The 26,795-nt window shown below is 39.6% G+C and overlaps 1 protein-coding gene across 1 annotated transcript in view; it reads right to left on the bottom strand.

Moving 5' to 3' along the window:
• Nucleotides 1–26,795, bottom strand: part of TMX1 (thioredoxin related transmembrane protein 1) — a 369,569-nt gene that overhangs the window by 164,062 nt on the left and 178,712 nt on the right. Inside the window, exons 5-6 of the mRNA XM_044074320.1 lie at nt 13,523–13,568; nt 13,332–13,433 (exon numbers count right to left, since the gene is read on the bottom strand). Of these exons, the coding sequence (XP_043930255.1) occupies nt 13,332–13,433; nt 13,523–13,568 (148 nt within the window). The remainder of the gene's footprint in view (nt 1–13,331; nt 13,434–13,522; nt 13,569–26,795) is intronic.

Here is a 26,795-nt window from a genome sequence, read left to right as displayed (position 1 = left end):
AGCTGGAACTGACGCATCGGTTTGACTCCCCTCCCTAGAGCAGACGGGTGAGTGTCAGTTCCCAGAGTCCGCCACCGGAGCAGTAGACATCAGGGTTGTCGGTGCCGACAGATCCGAAGTGGGTGTTGGAACAGATGGTTCCACAAATCGACTGAATGGCTACCTCCGGTTCCAGTGTCTTGATTCGAGTCGGAGGAGGAGCAGAAAGTAAGGGAGATGACTTTGTCGGTTCTGAAACTGCCAGAGTCTAAGCTGACAGAATTTTAGCCAGCTCTGGATTCTGTAACAGTATTCGTAACACACGATCCAAGTCTGGAAGCTCAAGAGGAAGCCAGAGGAGGAGCCGGTGAGCCCAGAATCGGAGATCTTATGGTCGGAGAGACCGGTTCCAAAACTGGGGACCAGCTCCTACCAACTACCTGTACAGATGGCTCCAAGGACTGAGGAACCAAGACAGTAACCTTTTTTGAAATCTTCGGAACCAAAGAGCCCAATGGATCCAAACTTGCAGAAGAAGCAGCAGAAGATGATGGTTTTGGTTTTCCTGGAAAAGCAGTATCCAAGTCTGACTGAAAGGCAGACTTTATAAGACCACGTTCAACCAGTTTTCTCTTCCTCTCTGCCAAAACCCTGGCACTGAATCCATGGCAAATATAACAAACTTCCTGGAGATATACCTCTCCCAAACAGTAAGCACAGGTGGTGTGGCCATCTGTGATGGACATTTTCTGGTTGCATTTAGGGCAGGTTTTAAACCCTGACTTAGCTTTTTCAGACAGTGAAAGATCTAACCTGCAGCTAATTCACTGAAAGATATCTCAATGAAAATGCAATAATCACTAATAGTTCGAGACCAATTTAAGAAAGCCTGTTGCAAAAGAAATTAAGCCTAACCGGCTACAGTTGTAAATAACTAAAGAAAGCCTAACTTGGCTATACGGGATAGGGAAGAAACCTAAACAGGCACCAACAGGGCCTAACACCAGAAACGAGAACACAAGTTCTTTGTTTTTTTCAAAAAACTAGCACATTAACATAACGGATAGCCTATCCTTAGCTGAATACACTCAAATCTTTATACAGAAAAAAACTACCAAAAAACCTACAAAAAGACACACTTATCTGACAAAAATATGGTCTGAGCTGCAGAAGACTCACGATCTGTTGCGGCAGCAAACTATATCTGGGGAAGGTGGAGGTGCATTATGGGATAGGGTTTCGGCCTCGAGCTGTTAGAGACCTCAAGCTTTGCAATTTGGACCCATCTGTAAGAATGAAGGCGAGACTGAACAACTTCACATAATTTGTTTACATTTAAACATTTTCAGTACCAGCCTTTACCCTTGGAAGCCTGCCTACATTTGAAGATAATACAGACAGGGTTGCAAATAACCAAAGTGCCTATGTATGGCCATGTGTACCCTGAACTGCTAGCTCAATTGCAGAAGATTAATTTGGATACCAGCTTCAAATACATGCAGTTGTTGCTCGATTTCTTTAGACACAATGAAGATTCCTTACTGAATTATTTTAATACTTTAACAGGAAAAGTATTACAAAGTCTCTGAAATAAAGTGTTCCATCTGGCCATTGATGAGCTTACTAGTGACCTGATGAGCTTACTAGTGACCTTCACTATTTGACAATCAACTTTTGATGCAAAAGAAAAGGAAACTTAATCAAGATCTAGCTGATTTTAAGGCTGGGAATGTGTTTTCCTGGCCTAAGCCATCGATGAATCCCATCAAAGAAGGATGGTCTGAATACTACCACTCCGTACTGGACATTAATAATCGTAATAAATCAACCAACTCAGCAGCTGATACCAACAAGGTTCTTTCAACAGTTAATATAGGCCATGACTCTCTACCTTTAGGTAGTGATGTATGTAGACTGTTCCCATGAATACGAATACCAATCTGTTTTTTCCATCTCCTTCACTCCCCATCAAGGATTCTGTTATGAGACAGAGATCCCAGAGCAGAGGATGGAAATGTCACAAAGCATTTAATGATCAGTTAACAACTCCCTCAATCAAACGCATGTGGGGTCGACCCAAGACTCCTTGACTCATAACATCTCATCTGTTCAATTGACTTTTACACATTCATCTTTGATTGAGAAGGGGTTGTCATTTATACCCCTCTAAGTCTTCTATCTTTTGTGATACTGTACTTGATCTTAAGTACTTTACTTGCGATGTTAAGCTTAAATTGCTTTATTCTTCAGATACAATGTCTAATGTGTTCAAGAAACAGAGTACATTTATGCCCCCACTACATCATTTGTTGAAAGCCTTTTCCAGGGTATGTGAGAAAGATCTATTAATTTAATTGATTAAATCTAGTAAGAATAAGAATTATTCCAACTTGAGTACTGATCAATTGTCAGCACTAGCTGAATTACAAACAGATTGCGTGACCATACGCCCAGCCGATAAAGGTGGAGCTATTGTTCTCATGGATACAGCTCATTACTGTGCCAGCATGTATGATGTGCTCTCTCAAATGTCTACTTGTACTGTGATTACTACTGAAGAGTTGAGAACATTAATTTCCCCAATTACATCATGACTTGCATGACTGTTATATTACTCAATGCAGTTCTAAAGAACTTCTTGATTATTGAAGGTTTACTTTCCAGTAGTTCTACAGCTTTAAAAACACTCTACTGATCCACCCATGAGACCTATTGTCTCTGGGAGAGGATGGTCTACAGAGACCCTTTCTATCTATGTTGAAAAGACTATTAGACCAGTCTTGGACATTATTCCAACAGTTCTTAGAGATACCAAACAACTTCTACTATCTTTGTCTCAATGTGTCAAGAAGTTATCTGAATCTAGAGATGCTCTGCTAGTGACCTTGGATGTTAAATCTTTGTTCACTGTCATTCCCAATGATATAGATATTGAATTAACCAAACAATTCCTTACAGCGCACACTGATTTTACAACTGATAAGATTAATTTATGTTTTTTTCATTGAGCTTGTCCTAAACAATAATGTGTTTTTATTTGACAACCAATACTATCTCCAGAAATTATGTGTTGCTATGGGTACCTCATGCACCAACAGCTATGCTAATGCTGTTTTGGTACAGTGGGATACACTCAGGTTTTGATTAACAACGACTTCCATCACTTTATTATTTACTATAAATGATTTGTTAATGATATTGTTCTCAAGTGGTGTGGATCAGAAGACAATCTTTTGATGTTTGTTGATTTCCTGAATATATCCACCCACTTTTTGTCCCTTACACTGAAATATTCAAGGGTAGAGATTGATTTTCTTGATGTTTGCATCTACAGGATCACTGAAGGTTGTTTTTTTGCTTCAGACCTCTATAGAAAACCTTGTAGGAAAAATCACATTCTTCACGGGAAGAGTACGCACCCAAGGCACATTTTTAAAAACATTGTGAAAGGCCAGGGAATGAGGATTTCTAGATTGGAATGTGACGACACCAGATGCAACTCTTGTATACTACAGTTTAGGAGAGAGTTGAAATCTAGAGGCTATACAGACAGTGACCTTGACTTGTCTTGAACACCATAGAATGGGCTGTGCTAGACCATATTTTTATGCATCTGATTTTTCCAGTCCAAACAATAACAACCACATAGGTAGATCTGAGGTAGAGATTTCCTTATTTTTTTTTCCTTCACATGTGAATGTTGCTTGCAAGGTTTTTAAAAGTCATTGGAATATTCTGCTGGCTGATGAGAAACTCAAAGTTATTGGACCTGAACCTAGGTTCATCTTTAATTACAGCAAATCTCTTAGGAGGTTGTTGTGCTATAAGAAAATAGGACTAGCTACTACCATCCAGTCAGGTAGAAGAGGTACTTATCCGTGTGGATCTTGTAATTACTGCAAGTGCATTGATACTAATAAAAATTATTTCAAGCATCCCTCTTCTGGCAAACTATTACATTACCTCTTTTTTGTTGATTGTTCTACTGAGAATATTGTTTACTTAGCTAGATGCATTTCATGTGATAGTTTCTTTGTAGGCAAGATTAACAGCTCTTTTAGAGAAAGGATGAGAGCACTTACATGATATTAGGGCACTTAACAATAAGAATGCACAAGCGAGACATGTCGTTAACCGCGGTTTTTCTCATTCCTTTGTTTTTATGGCTTTGCAAGTTTGCGTCCCTGGCCTTAGGATGGGGGACAATGAGACCCAAACTGAGTTATGCGAATTAAAATGGATTATCTCCTTGCAAGCAGATAAAAAGTCATAGTCTGAATGATACAGTTCCATTTAAACCCTTTTTAAAAGCTCCCCGTCTTCCTAGGTGACTAATAGTTTAACTTTCATTTTTATTCTTTGTATTTTTTTATAATCCTCTTTTAGTGAAGTTAAAATAGTGGTTATGCACAGTCCATCACAGGCTGATGTTTATGACACTTTGCTTCTTGCATTTATTTATTTTATTTTTTTGTGTGCTGACACAGGTTCTATCAATATAGGTGTTTGCAGTTTTCACTGCACTATTCGTTTTTATTGGGTTTTTTTTTTTTTTTTTTGTTTAGTCTAGCTTGATTGGTTAATTATTAGCATTTCCTTTTGTAATATATCTAGTTTTTCATATTGTGAGGTGATACTATTTTGACTGATTTATACAAACAAGAGTATATGTTTTATACGTACACTGGGATTCAGTGTCATTAGTGTAATATGTATTGCTTATTTGATTTGTTTTTATTTCCTCTCCATTAGACACACCAATGAAGAGCTGTTGCTATATATAGTGCTTTTATTCTAAGTGTGCTGTTGTTTACTAGACTTGTTATAGTCTAACACAATCTGTCAGTTATTGGTTGACTGTCTGAATTATAGATTATTGGTTCTCAACACATGTTGTAGACCCTATCAGTTCATGTGATAATGTTGGATGCACAAACAATTTTTTTTTTTTTTTTACTTGGCACATTAGTGGTATTAAATTAGTAGTTTTGTGTTTTCGGGATCTTGTTTCACTACTTTCCAGTACTATATTTTCTCCAAGGTCAATGCTCGACAGTGCATATTTTTATACGTTAGTGGTGCCTGGTATTTTTGCCGCAGTATAGAGGTTCAGTGAATTTATTTCTTCCTTTGGATTTCATATATTAGTGATCCATTTTATATCAGCAGTCATTTATTTTGCGCTAAGGGCCTTTAGACTCAATTTTATTTTTATGAGTTGACTCTGGCATTTCCATGTATGAAGTGGCTCACTGGTGTATTTTTGTTTTTAATGTGTACTACTGGTTCTTTTAGTGAACCATATCTTTTCATTTTATATAACCCTATTGGTTGTCTTGCTTATGTAGGATATGGTTAATGGGAGGTATGCACCTAGCCACTAGTTAATATGCATTACTGATTTGTACATGATCCTTCAACATTTTCATATAATATGTTGTGCCTGAGTGTTTCATTGGTTATTCAGTTTTTATATAATTTTGTAGATAAATCTTTGAGCGTCTTGGATTTGTAAAATTATATGATCGACATGTTTCTATTTTTCTGTATAGCGCTGATACTCAGCGTGGTTACTGCCATATCCATTATATATAACTTCAAATATATATATTTTTCTGATCTATTTTCATTCTATTAAGGATTTCCTTCCCCCTTTTTAATTTTTTAATGAAGATTTGTTGCTATATGATTCATATTCACTTTAGAATGCTCCGTTCCCAGATTTGTTTTAACCCAATACGATATGTTATTTTGCCTCCAGCCATTGGTTGATTATTTGGATTTGGCATTTTTATTGGCTTTCATTCTTTTTGCCATAGAGCCCATCAGCTCGTGTACTACAGTTGCTGGTGTAATAGGTTTTCATGAACAGATATTTGTCTGTTGGTGAATTTTCAATGAACTTCATTGTTTTTTCTCTTTCTAACTTTATACAATTTCATACACTGCCCTGCTTAGTTAGGATATGATTATATAAGAAGTATTCATCTTGTGATTAAACATTTATTATTGGTCCTTACTCGATTCTGTTATACTTTGATGCAGCTTGAAGTGTGTGCTGTGTCACAGTGCATTTAACTAGTCCATACAGTTTTTTTTTACAGAAACAATTGTGCGATTAGGGATGTCTTTCAGTATTTAGAACTCATGTATATAAATCAGCAAGCGATTAGGGATGTCTTTCAGTATTTAGAACTCCTGTATATAATCAGCAAGCTTATCAGCTTTTTTTGGGGATGGTGTGTTAGATTTTTTACATTCATTTAAAGTACACATACAATGTGATGTTCAAATATCTGACTACGGTGGTTCTTTTTTGTTGGATATATTGTGCGGCAACACAGCAAAATTTGTTGTGCGTTTTGCTATAACCAATGTTCTTATTTTGTTTCCCAACAAATCAGATCTATGATAAGGCCTATCTTATTTACATATTTTATTTGATTGGTTTATGATTTTTTTAAATATTCTTGTGTTTAGTTTGATTTTATGACTTGATAAAGGGTTTTCCCGAAAGTGCTCATCTGTTCTCATTTCATTAAAGTGATATTTCAGCCATGCTTTAAGTCCTGTGTTTTTCGTTACTGCCAGTGTTTTGGATGCGGATTTTTTTCACATCGGTATTTTCACTGTATGCCTTTGTTTATCTAAATTAATGTTTAAAGCTCATTGTATTTTCTTATCTAATGTTGACTGTATCATATATTAAACCTCTTTTTGCTTTTTTGATGGTCATTGCTCACATATTTTTGTACTAATGTGCAACTACGTAACTTCTTTGGAACTTTTCTCCCCAGGTCTCCGCTGAAAATGGGTTTCTGGCCCAGACAGACACTATCCGGTAATCAAATGAAAATAAATAAATCAAAGTGGAAATCAGTGTCTTGAAATAATATAAGCAAACATCGCTAAATAATCCAAGTGAAGTTTTGACTGTCCGCAAATCAATGTTCCTTCATCAGGATTCAGTTTTCTAAGGAAGCCCCCTCCCCATCATTGATGTTTATGAAACACTGATAAAATGTTGCATTGTTTAACAGATTACTTGTATGATCTCTAGAGGACAAACTTAATACAAATACCTTGTTCTGCTGAAAGTGTATTGCATTGTAAGCACAATATGATATCAGTAGTCAGCAGAAGCAGCCAAACCATCCCTCCATCCACAACCCCTTTCCCATCCACATGGGGTTAGGGTGGTCACTTCAACAGTGACAATTACCTAGAGCCAAGGTTCACACTGCTGTGTGGCTTGTAACTAAACAGCAAATCTAAATGCAGCACCACGGTTCTCAACTCCATATAAGCACACTAAAGCTCTGCCGAAATACATACCACTGCAGACAAACAAAAGTGGGTGGTTTGCAGTTTTACCACTGCACCTGCATACATGATAATCACCGGAATAAACTAGATAACCATTTTGCTTTCAGTGTTAGAAAATAATTTGGTATTTCAGTAAGCACAGATGCAAGACTAGAAAATAATTCTGTATTTCAGTAAGAACAGATGCAAGACTACCACGTCGGGAATCGTCATGTACATTTAGTAAATATAGGAGTACTTTGTGGAGGAAATGCAATGCATACATATTCACCATAGCTGCTAGTCTGAGAAGTCCATCTTCACGGAGATAAAGCTGGAATATCACACTCCTTCAGTTCATTTATTTTCCTCTTCAGCTCCTACATTCAGGGACGCACTCCTACTTCCACATGCAGTAATATTATGCAGCAGATTAGCAGAACAGCCCGGGCCATTCAACAAGGCTCCCCTTTCTACTAAGCAAGTACAAAACAAAAACAAGGCTGTACAAAGCTACACGAACATATACTTGCTCAACTTACACTGAACTCAAATGGACCCAAAGTAATTTCAGACAGAATGGGGATGATGAAATCAATGGAATTAAAGCTATGAGCTACTAATGAACTTCTAGTCTTAGGTTTTAATTCCTCAGTCCCCACTTGCCTGCCAAGAAACTAATCAACTCAGTGTTTCAGAATCACCTCTAGAAACTGAAAATATATGCATTTGCGCATAGTAGAGTTATCTCCTTAACAAATTTATAAAATAAAATAAAAATTATATTTGAATCTTACTTCAGTGACGAAGAGTTAAAGCTTTGACTTAGGCCCAGAGGTAAATCTGCAGCTTGGATGCTTGACAGAGGAAGCATGGCAGTATGGATGTGCCCATCCTAGAAAGGAAGAGCTGGCAGTCATGGCCGCCCATAACCAAAGCTCTAAAAGAACAGACACTAGGGCACAGGTGAACCTTGAGAAGGAGGCCAGCATATGGTAGGCAATGGTGGGACACCCAAGCTGGTGGCTGTAGTCCTTATTCACATGAGTGAAGGTGTGAACATGTGATGCTCACAAGGTATTCTATATGTCAATTTCAGCACCAATGGGAGGTGATGCATGCAGTAATACTATGCATCAGATTAGCACAAATATTCTAGAGCGAGAGCTATTTGGAGGGGCTCACTATCCTTAAAGACATTGAAAACTTTGCATCCTCCCTGCCATCTCAATAACTTTAATGAAAATGACCCCCTCCAGTTAGCTCTTGCTCTAGAATATTTGAAGTGTCCCTACACTGCAGCTCTAACTATGAAGAATGGATTGGGCTTCAGTCCAATCGGGAGACTCTTGATGACTGGCATTGCAGGAGGAGTAAACTACTTACCTCCTGGGAGACAGCAGCCAAAGCAAAGCCAAAAGACAAAAGCTCACAAGGCTGAAATCTGTAACGCTGCTGTATCAAAGGAGTGTCTTCTTCTTATGCTATGGTCCAGGCCATGAAGCTTTAGAGGTGTGAATAATTCAAATGGCTGTGGACAAAACATTTGCAATGGAAACCTTTCTTAAGCAAGTATCTCATGCAGCCAAAGCCAAGACCGAGTGACCTTTGATAATACTTTTCCCAACAGGTGTTAAGCTGCTTGGAGCAAAAAGATGATACAGTAACCAACCCAACTGAATCACATTTGCTTTGTAAATGGCAGCCTCTCTCTCGGAGAGAAAAGGAATATAATCATGTTAGCATACTCAGCGTAAAACTGTGGGGGAGAACAATATGGCAGCTTATCTCTGTGACTTCCATCATAAGCACACTTTTACATAAATTACAGTGTGGAAGAAGCACTTACATGCATTCCTCATGCTCTACCAAAAACAAAGACTAGCACCAGGATGGTGCAGCAATGCAAGGGGTAACATCAAAACTGTACAGGTCATGCAAGATGGATAAATTCAAAATGGATATTCAAAAAGCTTGAAAAAATAAATTTATACCCAAGTGCCCTATGGTGGGTCTGTTTTACATCTTAAGTGGAGATGGAGGAAAACATTTACTATACAAGGCAGACTGCTGGACAGCACATCTGGAAATTCATAGCAAATAGCAATAGAGATTAAAAATATGAGGCATATTACTGAGTCCCTCAAAGAGGGAATAAGATCCAAAAGATCTAAAAAGGCCAGGAGGGACAGTTTTTGCATCACTGGCTTACAGTCCTGATGTAAGGTGGTTCTTTGAGCAATGGATTAGTAAACTGTCTAGGGAGCAGCTGAGCATGAACAAGGTGCATTATATCGGTAGAATGAATTACAAAATTCAAAGCCCAGCCAACACAGCTAAATGCCACAACTCCTTAACACACAAATAGCATTTTTGTTTGTTTTGCATTTATTTGTCATATTTTACTATCTCCTGCAGCTCTGTCAGCTGCCCCTCCCCTGCCGAAATCAAAGGGACCAGTCATTCTTCTTTCAAGCTACAGTCAGAGGAGGAAGACATACAAACAGCCATAAAGGGGTCATTTTCTGAATTTTACTCTCAGCCTCCTCCTCCCCTACTGATTAATGTGAGGACATGTAATGTCTTCCCCAGTGGGTGTGCACTACCTTGCACATGCTCTATGAAAGCTACTTTGTAAAATGTGGCCATTTGCTGCATTCCATGTACCTCTCTCTCTCCAGTTCAGGCACTGCAGCAAGCCAGACCATGCCCCCCTTAACTCTAAAGGGCAGACGAGCTACTGTTGGATGTTCACACCTATCCTCCTCCATCCAGATCCTTCATGGCTTGACCTTCAAAGTGATACCAGGTTGTCGATCATAATCAGGGCTTCACCCCTCTAGGCTATGGTGCCACACCACACAGACAGTTTATACTAAAAACTATTTATTCAACAGAGCAATACTAAATCAGTAAACAGTCTATAACCTGAGGGAGTGAAATACAAGAGCCCAGATAGCTTCATGCTGTAAGGCTATCTACAAGACAATTTTATCACTGGAAAGTTTATAATGAAAAGAAAGCTAGTTTTCTGAAACATGTTCAAATAATTTTCTAAACACACCTTAGTAAAGTACAAATGAATGCTTGAACTGTACCTACTGAAACTGATAATTTTGCATTGTGTTGTATGTTATAAATTGATTTTCACTATTATGAGGCAATCAAAATGCACATAATGTATTCAGTTGATCTGTTTCACTTGGCAAAAGGTCAGTCAAATGGGACATGGCTAAACAGTAAGAACAGTTTTCTTCAGTTTACCCACTATGATTATAGTTTCTGAGTGAATATCAGTACCCAATTCTTAACAGTGCACCATTTTTGATGGCACAGGTAGTTCAGGTGTCAGCTGTTTTAATTTAGACTGAATTAGTCATTAAAAATTCTAATTTGGCAATTACAAAAGTTAACAGAGCAATTACACAGCTATGAACGCAGGGTCAAATTCAGTTACTTTTCATGAAAAAGTTAAGAGTCTACAGTGACTGGAACATGACATACATTTAAGTGTTGCAACCATCTTTAGTTCTTCTGCAGCCAATAAAGACCTCAGGTTTTCTGATGCAACTCTGTCTAGCAACCACAATCTTGAGGCATAGCACTGTTCCTTGGTCCACAGGTGTTGGGAGAGCAATGGAAGATCCAGAGTTCTTAATGAATGGAAAAACTTCCAAAACTGCTACTCCGTCTGCATTTGTCATTCCAAAGGATGCAGTAGTACATTATATGGTAGAGATAACTTGAGGGTAGCTGGAAATGTGCAATAGAAAGAAGGATAAAGGGGAGAAAGAAAAACTATAAATGACATGAAAACGTGGCAAGACAGGAAATGTTCATGTCTTACTTTATTAAACAAAAATAGAAGGGAGCAGGTGCTAACCTTATGTACTGGTGTTGAGGAGAGGAAGAGGCCACAGATATTTCTTCTCTACAGCTACCGGACAGTCCTCTGATGAAGGCTGATTTACTACTATAAATTACTATAGCTCCCCATGAAAGAGAAAGTATGCAAAGTTCTAAAACACTACAAAATTCTAAAATCCCAAACTAAAATCCCAAACTTTCTTGTTTCAACACATCCTGTGCACAACTTAGGCACACTACAATTCAGAAGCTGGTGAAAAATATAGATTCTCCCAATAACGTAAAGTCAAGGAATGCAGGCAAGTGTGCTTACAATACAATCCACACAACTTCACAATGGCACTATGTGGAAGTGTCATAAAAATTAATGCAAATATAAAGCAAAGCTTCATTTCCCTGTTAGAGGTCTACTAGTCGTATCACTGTATTCACAATCTTGTACTCCAACCACATCAACAAAAACAGAAATCTTACTATTACTGAAGTTTCCAATTCTGAAACATCTCCAATGAAGTTTCTGATTGAATATCACAAGCAAAAGAATATTTCAGAACACTTCTATTCCTTAGAATTAGAATCAATACACATTTTCAGGAATTAACTGATCAACTTTAAGAACTGAAAATCCAAAAGGCAGCTCCCTAGTAGATGCTGGTTTGATACATGTGTCAGCTGGTCTCTGACAAAAAAAAAAAAAAAAAAAAAAAGGTTCTACACTGAAGTCCCACAGCATCACACCCAGTATGCCACTGTGAATTAGATGGAAAATATTCCAGTGTGAAGGTATGCAAGTCCAACCTTTACCACTGAGGTCAAACTTGCATGCATCCCACACTGCAGCATAATAAAGGATTGCCATCAGCACAGATTCCTTCACTACTTTCCATCAAATGTGGGAAAACTGAAAAATGGCATGTAGAGACAACTCTGCAGGTCTTGAGAAAATACATGTATCAAGTACATTTGCTGGGAAGTTGTCTGGAATTAATTTGGTAAGATGACTGATCTAGATAAACAGTGTTGGATTGCTTAAACATTACGGAGACTGGAGAGTCTTACAGTGATATACAAAGAGACTAAGGGGTAGAACAGAGAAAAAACAAAAATAACAAAAGCTAAGAAAATTTAGTGACGACAGAAGGAAGTGTTAAGCTCTTGTATGAATACATTTTTTATTAATAACTGGGGCTCTGGTAAACCTTTTGTAGAAAACTATTATCAGTTGCGGAAGAAGAAAAGATGGAGATGACTGCCATAAATAAGCTTTGTAAACAGCACTTAAGAAAAGGAAGTTCTTCAACACTATTCTTTTTGTAAGGCTGCCTTCATACATAACAAAACACTGACTTATGCAGGCAATTTACAGTGTGAAACAAGTCTACTCCTACTGTGCAAATGCAGTATACTCCTTGTAGCAGAGGACGATTTCATACAAAGCAGGCGTTCAGTAGATATGATGAAACAATTAAGGGTAGGATTCAGCTAGTATATTTTCTGCCAAGTATAACAGCATAACCAAAATTGCTCCAGTATGTTCCTGCACATTGGTAGGTTTGGGCCAAGAACAAATGGGGGCTGTTAAAGTGTTTTGCATCATTAACAGTGATGATGTCGAATATCAACAATTTACGCTGAAACCCATCCCTTGTATTAAAACTGCAGCTTTAACAGAAGTATAAACAAAATTATTTCCCTTACAAACTATCCGCATAGCTTATTTGTGGCAGTCAGCTAGGTTTCATCCCTCCTCCTTGTGATGGAGTACAACATACTTCAAAGAAAGCTCTAAAACGCAACAGAGAGCATAAAACCTCCAAAGCATCTGGACCCAGCCCAATGCCACTACTTTCAGTAAAGAACACAAACCTCTGGCAAAAATCCATCAACTTCTATGGCAAATCTTCTGACTTGGCTTGGACTTTACAAGAGAACAAAAAATGATTGAACTGTATTAAGATGCTTATAACTATGTACACAGAAACATACCGGATAATAAAAGAAATGCATGCAATACCTTATGGTGTACTAACATGTGCCAAAATGTACCAGACTGTACATGCAACTTATGTGCTTGTCAAAAGTACCAGGTTGTACCAAAAAGTCTCCACCACATAACAGTGGCTTGGTATACTTAAGATTGGAATCACTGAAAAAACTTAAATAAATATAATAAAACATACCAGTCCAAGTGTCAGGCCAGACAGAAGTGTTGCCAGAGCAAAAATGGTGTATGATCCCCATACTGGCAGACCAACCTCTTCCGTAAAATAACTGTGGACACTCTAAAGCAAGACAGAATGATATAAGGAAGGGGTTACAGAATGAATATTTGATGTACGTCAGAATTTGTTGTATGATCGGGGACACGTACCCTAATCCACATGGAGAACTGGAACAAAGCTGACATGCTGCTCATTCTGCAACAGAGTAAAACAAAGTACAATTAGATACACTTCAGTAAACCATCCTCATTGTACAAAACAATACTCTTTTTGAATTATTTTATATCATGAACAAAACAAATACACCCCATGCTTATAGACACACACACAGACACTTACATATACCAAGTACACATGTAAAAACATATCAGTACCAAATTCCCATCTTCTCCTACCTCCTTCTCTTACCAGCGCATCTGCATACATTACCAGCGCATCTGCATACAGCCATCACATATGTAACTACCTGGAACTTTCCCTATAACCACTCACATTATCAGGTTCAAAACAAAATCAGCCCGTGTCTTACTTTTACAAAATAGAGTGTTTCCTTGTATCACAACCAGGCACAGAAATCAGAAAAAAGTATCCTTCACATACAGTCCTCCCTCTTCTCACATACTCTACCACCAAAAACCTTGAATATTTTCAAATCCTTAATCATAACTGTAGGCTTATTTTGGCAGTACCATGTGCTGTATTAACATATTTGTCAAAACGTACTGATACAACTTTCTTGTTTGTCAAAGGTACCGGGTTGTCACCAGTATACAGTTAGACTTCCTGAAGTTGTAAGGTTTTCTTCTTCTTAGTTTTGTATCAATTATTATTACTATTGTCATTTTTTTTTTTTTTTTTTTTTTTTTTTTACTGTGGACAATAGCTGAATTGGTTCCTACTGGATCACTATCTTGAAGAACACAATACAAACGTGTAATACTTAAAAAAAAAAAAAAAAAAAAAGGTACAGAGGGATACTGCTCTTACTATGAACCAGGTAACCCAACTTAGAGTAATGGTTTAGGTGCCTGCTGGACCTGGCATAGAGTAAGGGAGGAATACTGAAGATTTGCTATTTGAGGAGGGGGCAAAAAGCATGTGCTGGTGATCATTCTCACTGAATGAGACTGCTGTTTCAAATGAAATGCTGGCTTCGTGTGGGCAGGGGGCTAGAGAGTCTTGATGGGGTTATGTCACTGGCATACATCACCTGACAAGTCTCAGCTAACTCACTCAGAAACTCACTCAGAACACCTTAACTTGTTTATGGGGCTAAATTTACAGATCTTTATTCCTGATGGAATAAATGGGCTGTAAACAACAGCAGGGGGGTCTGAATCACCAAGGTAGGGAGGGAAAAATAAAGTAAAACAAAAAGATGCATCTCTAATAAAAAAGGCTTGCGTACCTCAATGTGGGAAAAGGAAGAAAAACAAAATCGACAGGGAAAGCATCACGATACCCTATAATCAGTCGCTACACATTCTCTCATCACTGACGTTTTAAGTCTGCAGTTACCGTTTCTTACACAGTTTGTTCACAATCTTGCTTTACTACCACATAGAATAGGTGATCTCAGGGTTTCAAAAGGAATGATTAGCCCTCCTAAACAATACTGTTATATACAGTAAGAAAGGTGGAGGCTACTTTACCCAGGAAACCTTTGCAAAGGACAAAATTCACATATAAAATAGTATATGCACACTGGAAAAAGCCGGGTCCATCCTCCATCCTAAAATGACTTCCAACTGTGAAGGGAAGACAGCCATGTATATGGCAAGTGCTGGCCACTACTTTCAGCTGCACAAAGGCTACAATCATGTTTTCACAAATGCATGAACAGGATCAAGAAGGGAAAAGCAGATAGCAGCCACTCACAAAATGTCTGGGTCTGACAGCCAAAGCACAAACTGATGCACAACAATGTTAAGTTCAACTGGAGCCACAAATAAAGGGAAATGCGTCCTGATGAAACAGCATTCTACAGCAGGTATGCACATATGAAAAAGTGTGTCATGCAAACAGAATAAATGCACCAACAACAGAGAGTATTGTGAGTGTCCGGTTCATGATAACTACTCAAACTATCACAAAAGCACAATTCAAAGATCATGAAATAGGAGTACAACACTGATGTATTAAACATTTTAAACCCTTCCAAAAGTAGAACAGCCACACAAATTTAAGTATCATATAAACCAGGTAATAACTAAACCACAATGCTGCCAGCCTTTTCACAAACCTGAAGGAGAGGTGCATAATACACAAGATACACAAAACTGTGAAGAACAGATTCAGTAAGGTGACTACCTTTCAAAAGCCTATGCAAATCCAACCAAATAGTATACATCAAGAATTCCTATTGTTTAGTTGATTGGTGTCACAGTACTTTGAAGGTTTAATGCAGACATACGGTAAAACTGAGGATACAGCTTATTCAGTGAGACAGCTTTTACCAGCATCCATTTAATTATTTCAGAATATACTTTTTCAGACCATGTTTTTTTTCTTTCCTGTAAAACAACTGAAACTGTAAACTGTTGTCAATGCAAATCAATCGCACAAGAAAAGTCACACCCCTCAAAACCTTTAAAAATGATCGGCAACTCAAAAGCCGGCAGAAGTACAGGACCGCACAGCAGTAGAAGATTCTGTGTAACTGCGTGCTGCATATGAAATTACAGCCTCTGCGGTGAAGAAGCAGTAAGAATGAAATGACAAGCACTAAAACAGCAGAATGTGAAAAACTTCACGTGGGTGTGAATTACCAGAGACGCACCTCCATGGACTACATGAAGAGAGACATGGAGGAGGTCTCAGATTACGTGTTCCAGGCAGGTGTGACCCTAAGCTGCATCCTACCATCAACCCAGAATGATACCACAGTACAAGCAGAAAATGATTGACTTCAACAACTGGCTAAGTTTCTGGTGTCATTCTAAGGGGATTCAGTATCTGTCTGCTTGGGATGACATGACTAACAGACCTCGATGTTTTGCCAGAGATGGCCTGCATCTGTCACCACTGGGTTTCCAGATACTGGCTAAGGCTGTTGCCACCCTTACAGTGTCTTTTTTTAGGCGATGTTCCAAAGACCAAATTACCACCGTAACAACTATAAATAAATGCAATCTGAGGGCCATGCTACTCAACACTAGAAGCTAAAATCTCAAGATGTACTTGCTCGTAGCACTCTTCAAAATGGAGAACATCGACATTTGTGCTGTAACAGAGACCTGGTTTAATGCAGCAGAAAGCATCCCTGCGCTACCGATCTAACTCATTCCACACCTTTCTGCCCCAGAACATGGACTGAAGCTCCAAAGGCAGTGGTGTCTCCATATTCATAAAGGATATGCACATCTCCAGACTAGTAGCCCAGCATAATGCATCTGACATACTTCAGGTACAACATTGGGTAAGATGGCGATTCAGGTCATAGCTTGCTAGAGGTCCACAACAATGCCCCAAGACTCTCACTCCACGTTCCTAAGCACCCTGGAAACTATTACGGTCCAACCCAACACTTTCATACTAGGTGACTTCAACTACACCTTCATCAACTGGGAAAGCTACTCATGCATCAATACACTGGCCCAACGCTTCCTGGAATTCATCAATTCCAATGCCCTGGACCAGCTCATTCTTACCCCAACTAGAGGAAGCAACATCCTTGACCTGGTTATTACTAACATGGGAAACTGTTGCTACACACCAGTAGTCAATTCCTCCCTAGTTAGATCCGACCACAAACTGATAGAAATCCACATCTCACCCACACCCCCTGCAAAGGTAACAACCATGAAAAACTCTAGAGCCGACTTCTAAAACCAGAGGTGGCTAACTTCATGGAACCCACGTCAATGGAAAATAGATCCAGGACTGCCAAATCATACACCAATACACTGTACGAACATGTACATAAATACATGGAACTAGCCATACCCAACATAACCAAGACGGTCTCCTCCAAAAAAAAAACGAAGCCAATCTGGTACTCCCCTGCCATTACTAAACTCTACAACAGAAGGAAGAAACTGTTGCATAAAAAGGTGAAGTCCCAAGACTGGAAAAACTCCCTTATTAGCCTCAACAAAAAGTTGAGATCCCTCATCGAAACCTCTAAAGCCAGCTATGAAGGCAGAATTGCGGCAAACACCAAAAACAGCCACAATGCCTTCTACAGTTACATCAAGACTCTCCATGGCACTATCCATGTTTGCTCTGAGTTACTGCACAATGGTACCTCCTACACTGAGCCAACAGATATTGCCAACATACTGGCCGACAGATTCAGTGACAACTTTACCCCCACCCCCAAAAGGACCAATCACAATACTGGAGGAATGCCAGGCACCTAGCATTACTGCAGCACACCTTAAAGCTGCATTGTCCAAGGGCAAGAGTACAGCTTCCATGGGACCCGGCAATATCCCTGGATGTGTTCTACATGAACTACAAAGTGAACGGGCACCAAATCTGTTCAATCACAGCCTCACCTCATGCTTTGTCCCTGCCAAATGGCTCACTGCTACAGTCATCCCTCTCCATAAAGGGGGAGTGACTACAGACCCTGGGAATTATCGCCCAATTAGCCTGATGAGTCTAATATGTAAGGCTATGCAGCACATCATCAGAGACCTAATTAACAAGGATATAGGGAATCTCCAAACTCTAGATCCCATGCAATTTGGTTTTGTGAAAGGTAGATCATGTCTGCTCAACCTGGATGGCAAGGTAGATCATGCCTGCTCAACCTGGATGGCTTCTTAAGTCACCAGAGCTGTGGATGAAGGCAAGGCAGTTCATACAGCCTACCTCGATCTGGTCAAGGCCTTTGATACCATTCTCCACTCAGGAATTATTGATAAACTCATCAAACTAGGCAACAATCCCTATATCACTAAGTGGGTTGCAAATTGGCTCACAGATGAAACCCACAGTGTAAAAGTAGCGGACTCCAAGTCAGACTGCCGACCAATCACGAGTGAAGTTCCACAGGGATCAGTCCTGGATCCTCTCCTGTTTGGAATCTACTTCTCAGAAGTCCATGCCAACATGGAGGGATTCTGGCTCACCAAGTTCGCAGATAACTGCAAGCTGGGAGCCATTAGTAACTCCCCAAGTCATGTAGACATCCTACAGAAAGGCTTCACTGAGACCAGTGACTGGTGTCGAAACCATGCCCTTAAGCTTAATGCCAAAAATGCATAGTCATCCTCTTTGGGAAAAACTTGGTTTCCACTACCACATCAATGGGAGCCCACTGAAAACTGAAGGCATTATAAGAGATCTGGGGACACAGGTTGACAGCAACCTCTCCTTTGACCACCACATTGCCACTGTGGTCAGAAAGTCCTATGTGACACTTCTCATTACAAAGGGTTTTGCATCCAGGAAGAAAGAGGTCATCTCTCTCTACTCTTCTCTCAATAGGACACTCATTGAGCATAATGCCCCACTTGGCATGTACCTCATTAGACACATGTAACAGCTGGAAAGGCCACAAAAGTACCTCATGAAGAGGATCCTAGGCTTTAAACACGTGTCCTACATGGACAAATTCGAAAAAACTCCAGCTATTCTCTGTCTCCTAAGAGGCGATCTATGCTTAACTTGCAAAGCTATGTCTGACCCAGCTCCATTAGAAATGCTACATCTAAAGAAATCCAAATCCCTCCACACCACACACTCCAGAGACCTCAACCTCATCACCACAAACAGAATATGCTGGAGGGACAGGTTCATAACCCAGAGACTGCCCATGCTCTGGAATAGACTTCCCATACATGTCAAGCAGAGCACCTCACTGGCCCTCTTCAAGAGAAATCGTGATGAGTGGATGGAAAACTGAAAATTCACCCCCGGGGATCACTCCAGTGGCTCTACTTGATAGAGGCAATGTAAATTAACGTCGGGCAGCAGCCTGCCAGGGCACTTCGATGGGCTAGGCTTGTAAAGGCTCAATGGTCATTAGCCTAGTACACATCTATGAACCTATAAATATACAAAGAAATATTGCCACTAACAGCAGCCAGAGTACACCCAAATAAGTAAGAAATAGTACTAAAAAATGGCAACTCCAAGCAACCACACCACAGCTATAAGCATATAAAAAAAGTTTACTGCAGAAAAATAAAACCTGGATATGCACTTTCACACAGTGTGTGCTTCATCAGATCCATAGTTAAAATACAACCACCTAATTTAAATATAATACATCAAACTAAAAGAACCAATAAAACAATCCATTTAGGGTCTATATTAACGTGATCAAACCTTTAGGTGCTCGAACACCTAAACGTCGACACGTAAAACCTAAAGACTGACAATCTCGAATGGCCATTTACACAAATATTTTCCCTGGGAAAAAATTTGTTTGATCGCCGGGAACAAAATAAACCTTTAAACATGTATCAACTTAACACTAAACGTTCTATCACGTAATATAGACCCTTCATTTAATCACGGATATAAACAATGTTTCCTTAGAACAGGTTTTAAAGGCACAGAAGCATTAATACCCGGTTCTTTATCTGCCTACATCCTTATAATTCATTTAGTCTCAGCTAGTTCAACCCTGTTATTACAATCACCTCCACTTTTGTTCATCCTTACTATCTGTAAAACAAACTCAAATGCATGTCCTGGGTATCTGAGTTGAGCAGGTTTTATTTTTCTGCAATAAACTTTTTTACATGCCCATAGCTGTGGTGGTCACTTGGAGTTACCATTTTTTAAAATATGAATGGTGCAATGTTTATGACAGAGGCATGCAAAACCTGACCTGCTCTTTTCTGTAGTGTGCATATGAAAAACAAATGTATATATTTATTTACATTTATTAACTGATTAACTGGGGTAGATTGCTGATCTCAAGGGATTATTTTTAAACTTAGCTTAGAAAAGTACAACCAAGGGTTATCAAGTTAACAGCTGACATTTTCCAATGGATGCATGCAGAATGATGGACACAAAAACATTTTGCAAACCAATCAATCATCATTATAACGACACATATAACCAAGTAAAAGAATGCCTATAACAAAAAAAAAATCAAAAACTATACAACAGGTTACATAACCGGATCAAACTACTGCATGCACAATAACTATTTATTATATACAGAACATATAACAAATTGTATGGAGGATGATAGAAGGGAGGTCAAAGTAAGTGGAAGGAAGGTGGAAAAGATGAGAAAGGAGGGGTAGAGAGAGAATTCATTGGTACAGTACCAAAGAATTATGAAGAAAGTGATAGGTTTGAGAGATGGGAATAGATTTAGCTTGTAACTTAAGTACGCAAGGAAAGTTTGGCAGAAAGGGAATAATCGTTATTTTTAGTGGAAGAGATTCCCAAATTCAAGGTGGGGGGGGGCTTCACTGGTAGAGTAACAAAGTAGTATGAAGACAGTGATGTTGAGAAACTATCAGTACCGTAAAGACTAATCCGAGAAGGAAGTCGCATTACTTTAGTACTACATGTTATATGATTTGGAGTATGATGCTTAGGGTGTTGATCAAGAATACTAAATGGAAATGCACACACTGGAATGCATCATACACCATGTACATGCTGACCAACCCCAGTGTGTAGGGTATCAAGTACAGATAGGACATATGGCTTGGTGAGCACACTGCAGTATGAATCCATACTGAGTTCAATAAAAAAAGATAATCATTCACTTTCAGAAAAGTTATGTTTGTTCAACAGGTACGCCCACTGAAAACCAGTGTCCCTTTTCAGTGGTGACCCGGTGGCACTATCTAGTTAGGTGACTTGCTCAAACAGTGGGCAAATTAAGATGGATCTAACCCTATACATGTTCTTGTTTTGCATCCCCCCCCCAAAAAAAAAAAAAAAAAAAAAATAAACAGCAACTAAGTGTTGCATGATGCAACACTGTGAGGGAATACCATATTGTCAACTTTACATGCGACATGGACATCTGACACCAATTTCTGCAGTGCTCTTTGATGTCAACCACTCACCATTTCCATTCTGCTGGTTCATTCAACAAGCAGTTACTGTTATATGCAACAATCGCTCAAATATTGCTTTCTACTTTTCAATTTTCTTATCCTGAATCGTTAATGTAATGGATGCTTTGTGTAGCACCCTAGAGATGTATACTCTATTAGGCATAGGGGAACCTCAAATGCTGCATGGGGTGGCCTTTTTAGCTTTGTGAAGTTACTCTTTTTTGAACCATTGCCTCTTATACAAAACAAGTTTAAGTCTACCATTTATTTAAGACCCCCCTAATTAACTATTCTATCATTACAACAACTACTTAGCAGTGAGTATAAAGACAAAATCTCAAACAAAACAGTTAACTACACCTCAAAACTGGCCCAAAAATACTATCACAAGCAATGAGGTATCTGTCTAGTGCCTTATAGCATATGTCATTGAAGTAATGGGACAATATAGCTAGTACAAAGGACAGCAGTGCTAAATATGAGCTTCTAGTTGTCAGAAACCACACTGATAATCATATGCACTTTATTCTTGACTTTATGCAATAACTTAAGAAAAAGATATGGGAGGAAACACTTAACACACAAAAACACACACAAAAACACACACACACACAAAAAAAAAAGAGATTGTTTCATTTTCCCCAGGCAAAGTGTTACTTTGATTGCAGTCTATGTGCCCAATTATATGCATACAAATGGTTTCCCAAGTAGAAGCACCTACATACTGTGTGCAGTAACTCAAAGCAGTACCGCATGCTTAAAACTTAATACACATCAGAAGAGAAATCAGCAAAAATTAACTGCCTCACTCTGTGTTGCGGTACAGTACCTGATGTGGTTCTGATAGAGGACAATGAAAGAGATAACTAAGCTGCCAACTAAAACACATAAAAATAATAAGAACAACTGATGTGTAGGGAAAGTCCACCTTGCACTACCTTCACGACTCTAATCCCGCAGATCTTGGGCAGCTCAACAACCATAGCTTCCTCAGATCACCTAATTCCTCCCCATTTCCCATACATTTGGGCATAGCTGGGCCTTCCAAGATCTCTGTTAGTTCCCATGGAAGGTGAGATCAAACAAAAGAAAATGAAAAAAAAAAAAAAAAAAAAAAAAAAAAAAACAAACTAAGGCAGAAGTTCTCAGAGTCAGTTTCCAAACCCATTCTAAAATACCAATGGGAATGCAAGTGAGGTTGTAAAAAAGATAGACCTCATCCTATACACCTACATTTTATGGTGAATACAGAAAGTACAGTCACACAAGTCCTACTTGTAACAGCAGAGGTTTGAAATCTTCACTGCCTCAATGGTATTTTGGATTATCTACAATGGTAACCCTGTACTGGCAAGCTTTTAAACAGTCAGACTACCCCCACCCTCTCTCTCTTCCTATGACAGGGGATTGGCTGAGCATATCCTGAGTGAGAAGCCTTGAGCTGTCACAGTGAGCATTCAGGCTTTTTCACTTCCACAAAGCAGGAAAGTGCCTAAAGCCAGGATCATCTAGCAAGAGTAAATTTGCAGCCAATCCCAATATCACAGAAAAACAAATCCAACAACCACATGAAAGAGATTGAAACCCACCTCAGCTATGCACAACCCAGATGATGGGAGGTGGGTGCTGCCACTGAGGAAGTGAGGAATTCAAACATCTCTTACAAGTAGGTAGGACTTGTACAACTGTACTATGTTCATCAATTCTTTCAATGGCATTTTGAGTAGATTCCTAAAGCCTACCCTACCTAGGAGATAGGAGGATAAGGATCCAGGACCCCCTGGAGAACGGTCCCAGCAAAGCCTGCTTTGGACCTTGAAAAGGAATCCAGTTTGTAGTGACTGTATGAAAAGAAGACCAAGTTGCTGCCTCTAGAATACTTCTACTGTCCTTCCAATGTGCCATCAAGGATAGAAACAACTTTAGGCAAGAATGATAGATTAGTGCATAACACAACCTTGTCCTTGTGAAAAATCAGACAGGTGTGGCCCACCATGAGAGCTTGCAGCTCAGAGACTCACCTTGCAGATGTCACAGCAATGAGTAAAGCAGTCTTCCAAGTAATGAACCATAAATCAGTTTGACAGGCAGGTTCAAAAGGAGGAAAGGTCAATTTTTCAAGAACAAAGCTGAGATCCCAAGGAGAAGAAATTTGCTTTTGAGGATATCTCGTGCAACATTCCTTTCATAAACGATTTGACAACAAAACGAATAAAAAAAAAAAAAAAAAAAAAAAAAAAAAGAGTGGGATCCATGGGACAACAAGTTAAGATGACTGCAAAATGCACTTTGATAGAAGCATATAACAAACCTTACCCAAGTAGCTCACACAAATACTTCAAAACCAGATGGACTGGAACTCATCTGGGTCCCCTGCTATTGGCTAGGCATCACCTAGAAAACTCTTCCGCATGTAAATTTAAGATTTTCTAGTTGCAGGTTTTCTTGCCTCCTTAAATACCTGCTGAAAATCCACATGGAACAAGTACCTAAAAAGTATCAAAACAGAATTATCCAGACTGTCATTTGCAATTGCTCTATGTTGGGGTGTACCATTCACCCCCGTGCACACCCAATGCTGTGTAAGCAGATCCAGTCTGTGAGGAAGGTTATGGTAATATCACTTGCCTAATTCCAGTAAAGGGAGGGTCAACTTTGCCTCAGCCAAAATGGAGATACAATAATCTTTGGTAATTCTTTCAGTATCTCTAAAAGGGCCTTGGGAATCATTGGAAAGGGGGAAATGCATACCATGGGAACGACAGTCGAAGCATGGCTGCAAGGGTGCCTTGAACAGGATTTCTTCAGTTGTCTGTTCTAAAAAGAAGGAAAACAGATCTATTTGAAGTGCTTCCCACATCTAGATAAAGTCCTGAAAAATCTTTACATGGAGCTTCTACATGTGAAGGTCTATCCAGGATCTGCTTAGTCTGTCTGCCACTGGGTTTTGCTCGGACAGACTGTATGAAGCCTGAAGAGTCAAGAGAATGCTGTACAGCCTGCTCCCATGCCATCACTGCCGTGCAAAATCTGAACAGTGTCTGGACAGATTACACTGGGGTCTGAAGAGAGAAAGGGAGTCCTAGATTCAGAGACTGTTAATCCTGCCAGCACTGCAATTCCCAATTTAAAAATCCCAGTTAACAGTATCAGGAAATCCAAGGGATGAAGGTTCAACATTCAACAAGTACCACTGAATTTTTCTCATGTGTAGTCTGGCTAGTGGTACCATGGGAAAGTCTTTATGCTGCATGTGCAGCAGGGTTTTAATCAGAGTGTAAAATCTTACCACAGCAGTAGGTGTCCTCTTTACTGTTGCAGTATTCATTACAAAAGTGAGTGCCAAAGCTCAAGAAGAAGAAATGGAGAAGGAAGGAAGGGCGAGTAGGGCTCTCTAGGAAGTCATGAAGGATGGCCCTAGCAAAACCAGCTCTAGCTCTGGAGATTCCATAAAACTTGTAGTGCTTGGTAAAGGTATGCACAGACGTCCAAGTGGCTGCCTCAAGAACAGAGTTAATATCCAAGCACTTGAAAAAAGCACCAGAAGAAGCCACAGCTCTAGTAGAATGATCCTTAACAGAAGGGAGGCTCTTACCATGAAAGGATTAACAAAGAAAATGGCTTTAGAAATTCAAGAAGAAATAGCCTGCTTGGACACAGCAAATCCTAAGGACCTAGGATGAAAGGAAATGAAAAGATGATCAGATTTCCTAATAGTCTTAATCTTATCCAAATAAAAGCCGATACCCGGGAGGAGAAACGGGCTTCCTGGGAGGCCTAAAATGAAGGATGTCTTTAAGGAATTGTTTAGCCTAAAATCTAGAAGTTAAAGGAGGAGATAAAAGCAAACAAGCAAAGATAGCCAAAAAGTGGGTCTTAACAGAGGAATAAGCTAATCCAGCACTGAGAATTCACACAGATAACAGAAACAAAGGAACAGCCACAGAAAGTGGAGCCATGTTATGAGAAAGACAAAACAGAAAACATCTTCCATTTGGATAAGTAGGATTTTCTAGTACTGGGTTTCCTGGCCTCCTGCAGGACCCTAAGCACGTCCACATAAAAAAAGGTGTCTATGTGGAATCAAAATCCTATCAGCCACAGTGTCAGTTGAAGAGTGGACAGATGGAGGAGAAATTGTCTTGTGTAAGTATGTCCACCCTATGTGGAACTTGTGATGATTGCCCTTGGCTAAATGCAGGAGGGAAACAATGCAGTCTCGGCCAAGTGAGTCACCAACAAGATTTTGGGAGCATCCTGTTGAACAGGACTTTTGGAATGACGGGAAGGGGAGTGGAAAGCATAAAGAAACATCCTGTTCCATGAAAAAGAAAGGAGTCATCTTCCAAACCAGTCTGTTCAGAGGGGAGGCCAAAAGGATCTACTTGAAGAGTACCCCACTGGTGCACCCTGTGAAGCATCCATTTGAGGGATTGAGTTAAGGACCTGCTCAGTGTCTGCCACAACATTTTGAACTGATGGAATGTAAACAGCCTGAAGAGTCACTTGATACTGAATAGCAAGTTCCCACACCAGGAGTGCCAACTGGCGACGATAAGATCTTGCCCCCCTCCCCCATTTGTTTACATAACACAGCACTGTTGTGTGTTATGTAAACACCTTGAGAGGTCCCTGAGAGAAGAGGATGAAAAGACTGAAGAGCCAGCAGAAGAGCTCTCATCTCCGACACAGATGTGCTCTTTCTACAGATGAGGCGACCACACCCTCTGCATCTTCATGGAGCAAAAAGCTGCTCCACATCCCATGTTTGAAGCGTTTGTGAACAGCTCCTGAAAAGGAAGAGGGGATGAAAAAGGAGACCTGGATTGAGAGAAAACTGTTGAATCCATCACTCAAGTTCCCTCTTGAGACAAGGAATAAAAGGATCTACAAACTCTAGGGGATGCACATGTTGAAGCTAAACTGACTTCAGAAACCACTGAACCGAGTTTAGCCAGAGGGAGCATAGGGATGGTGGAAGCCATGAATCCCACAGCTCTCAAACTACCTTGCTGTTATACAGGCTAGGGGAAGAAGAGTTTGAAAGAAAGAAATGGGTGTTAAGGCCTTGGGAGGAGGCAGGGATGGCAGCATAGTCAGAGTCTGGATCTCGCACCCCTGAAAACATGGTCCTGAGAAGAAGTCAGTACAGACTTTTTGAAGATTACCGTTTACTCCAGGCTTTGCAGAAAGGAAATGGCAAAATGAAGATTTTGCAACAGGATCTCTGGAGAGGATGCTTGAAACAGGAGGTTGTCCAAGTAAGAAAGACATGGATCCCCTAAAGCCTGCAAAAAGCAATCACAAGAGCGAGGCATTTGGTGAATATCCTTGGGGCAGTAGAAAGGCCAAAAGGCAAAGCAGAGAACTGAAAATGCCAGGAAGCAACAGAGAAAGGTAAAAACTTCCTGAAAAAAAGGATGGCTTGGGATATGGA

Source organism: Protopterus annectens, chromosome 6.part0 (assembly GCF_019279795.1).
Source record: "Protopterus annectens isolate FY-2018-M chromosome 6.part0, PAN1.0, whole genome shotgun sequence".
NCBI lineage: Eukaryota > Metazoa > Chordata > Ceratodontiformes > Protopteridae > Protopterus > Protopterus annectens.
The sequence above is the reverse complement of the archived record's forward strand: the minus strand, read 5'-3'. Positions and strand labels throughout refer to the sequence as shown.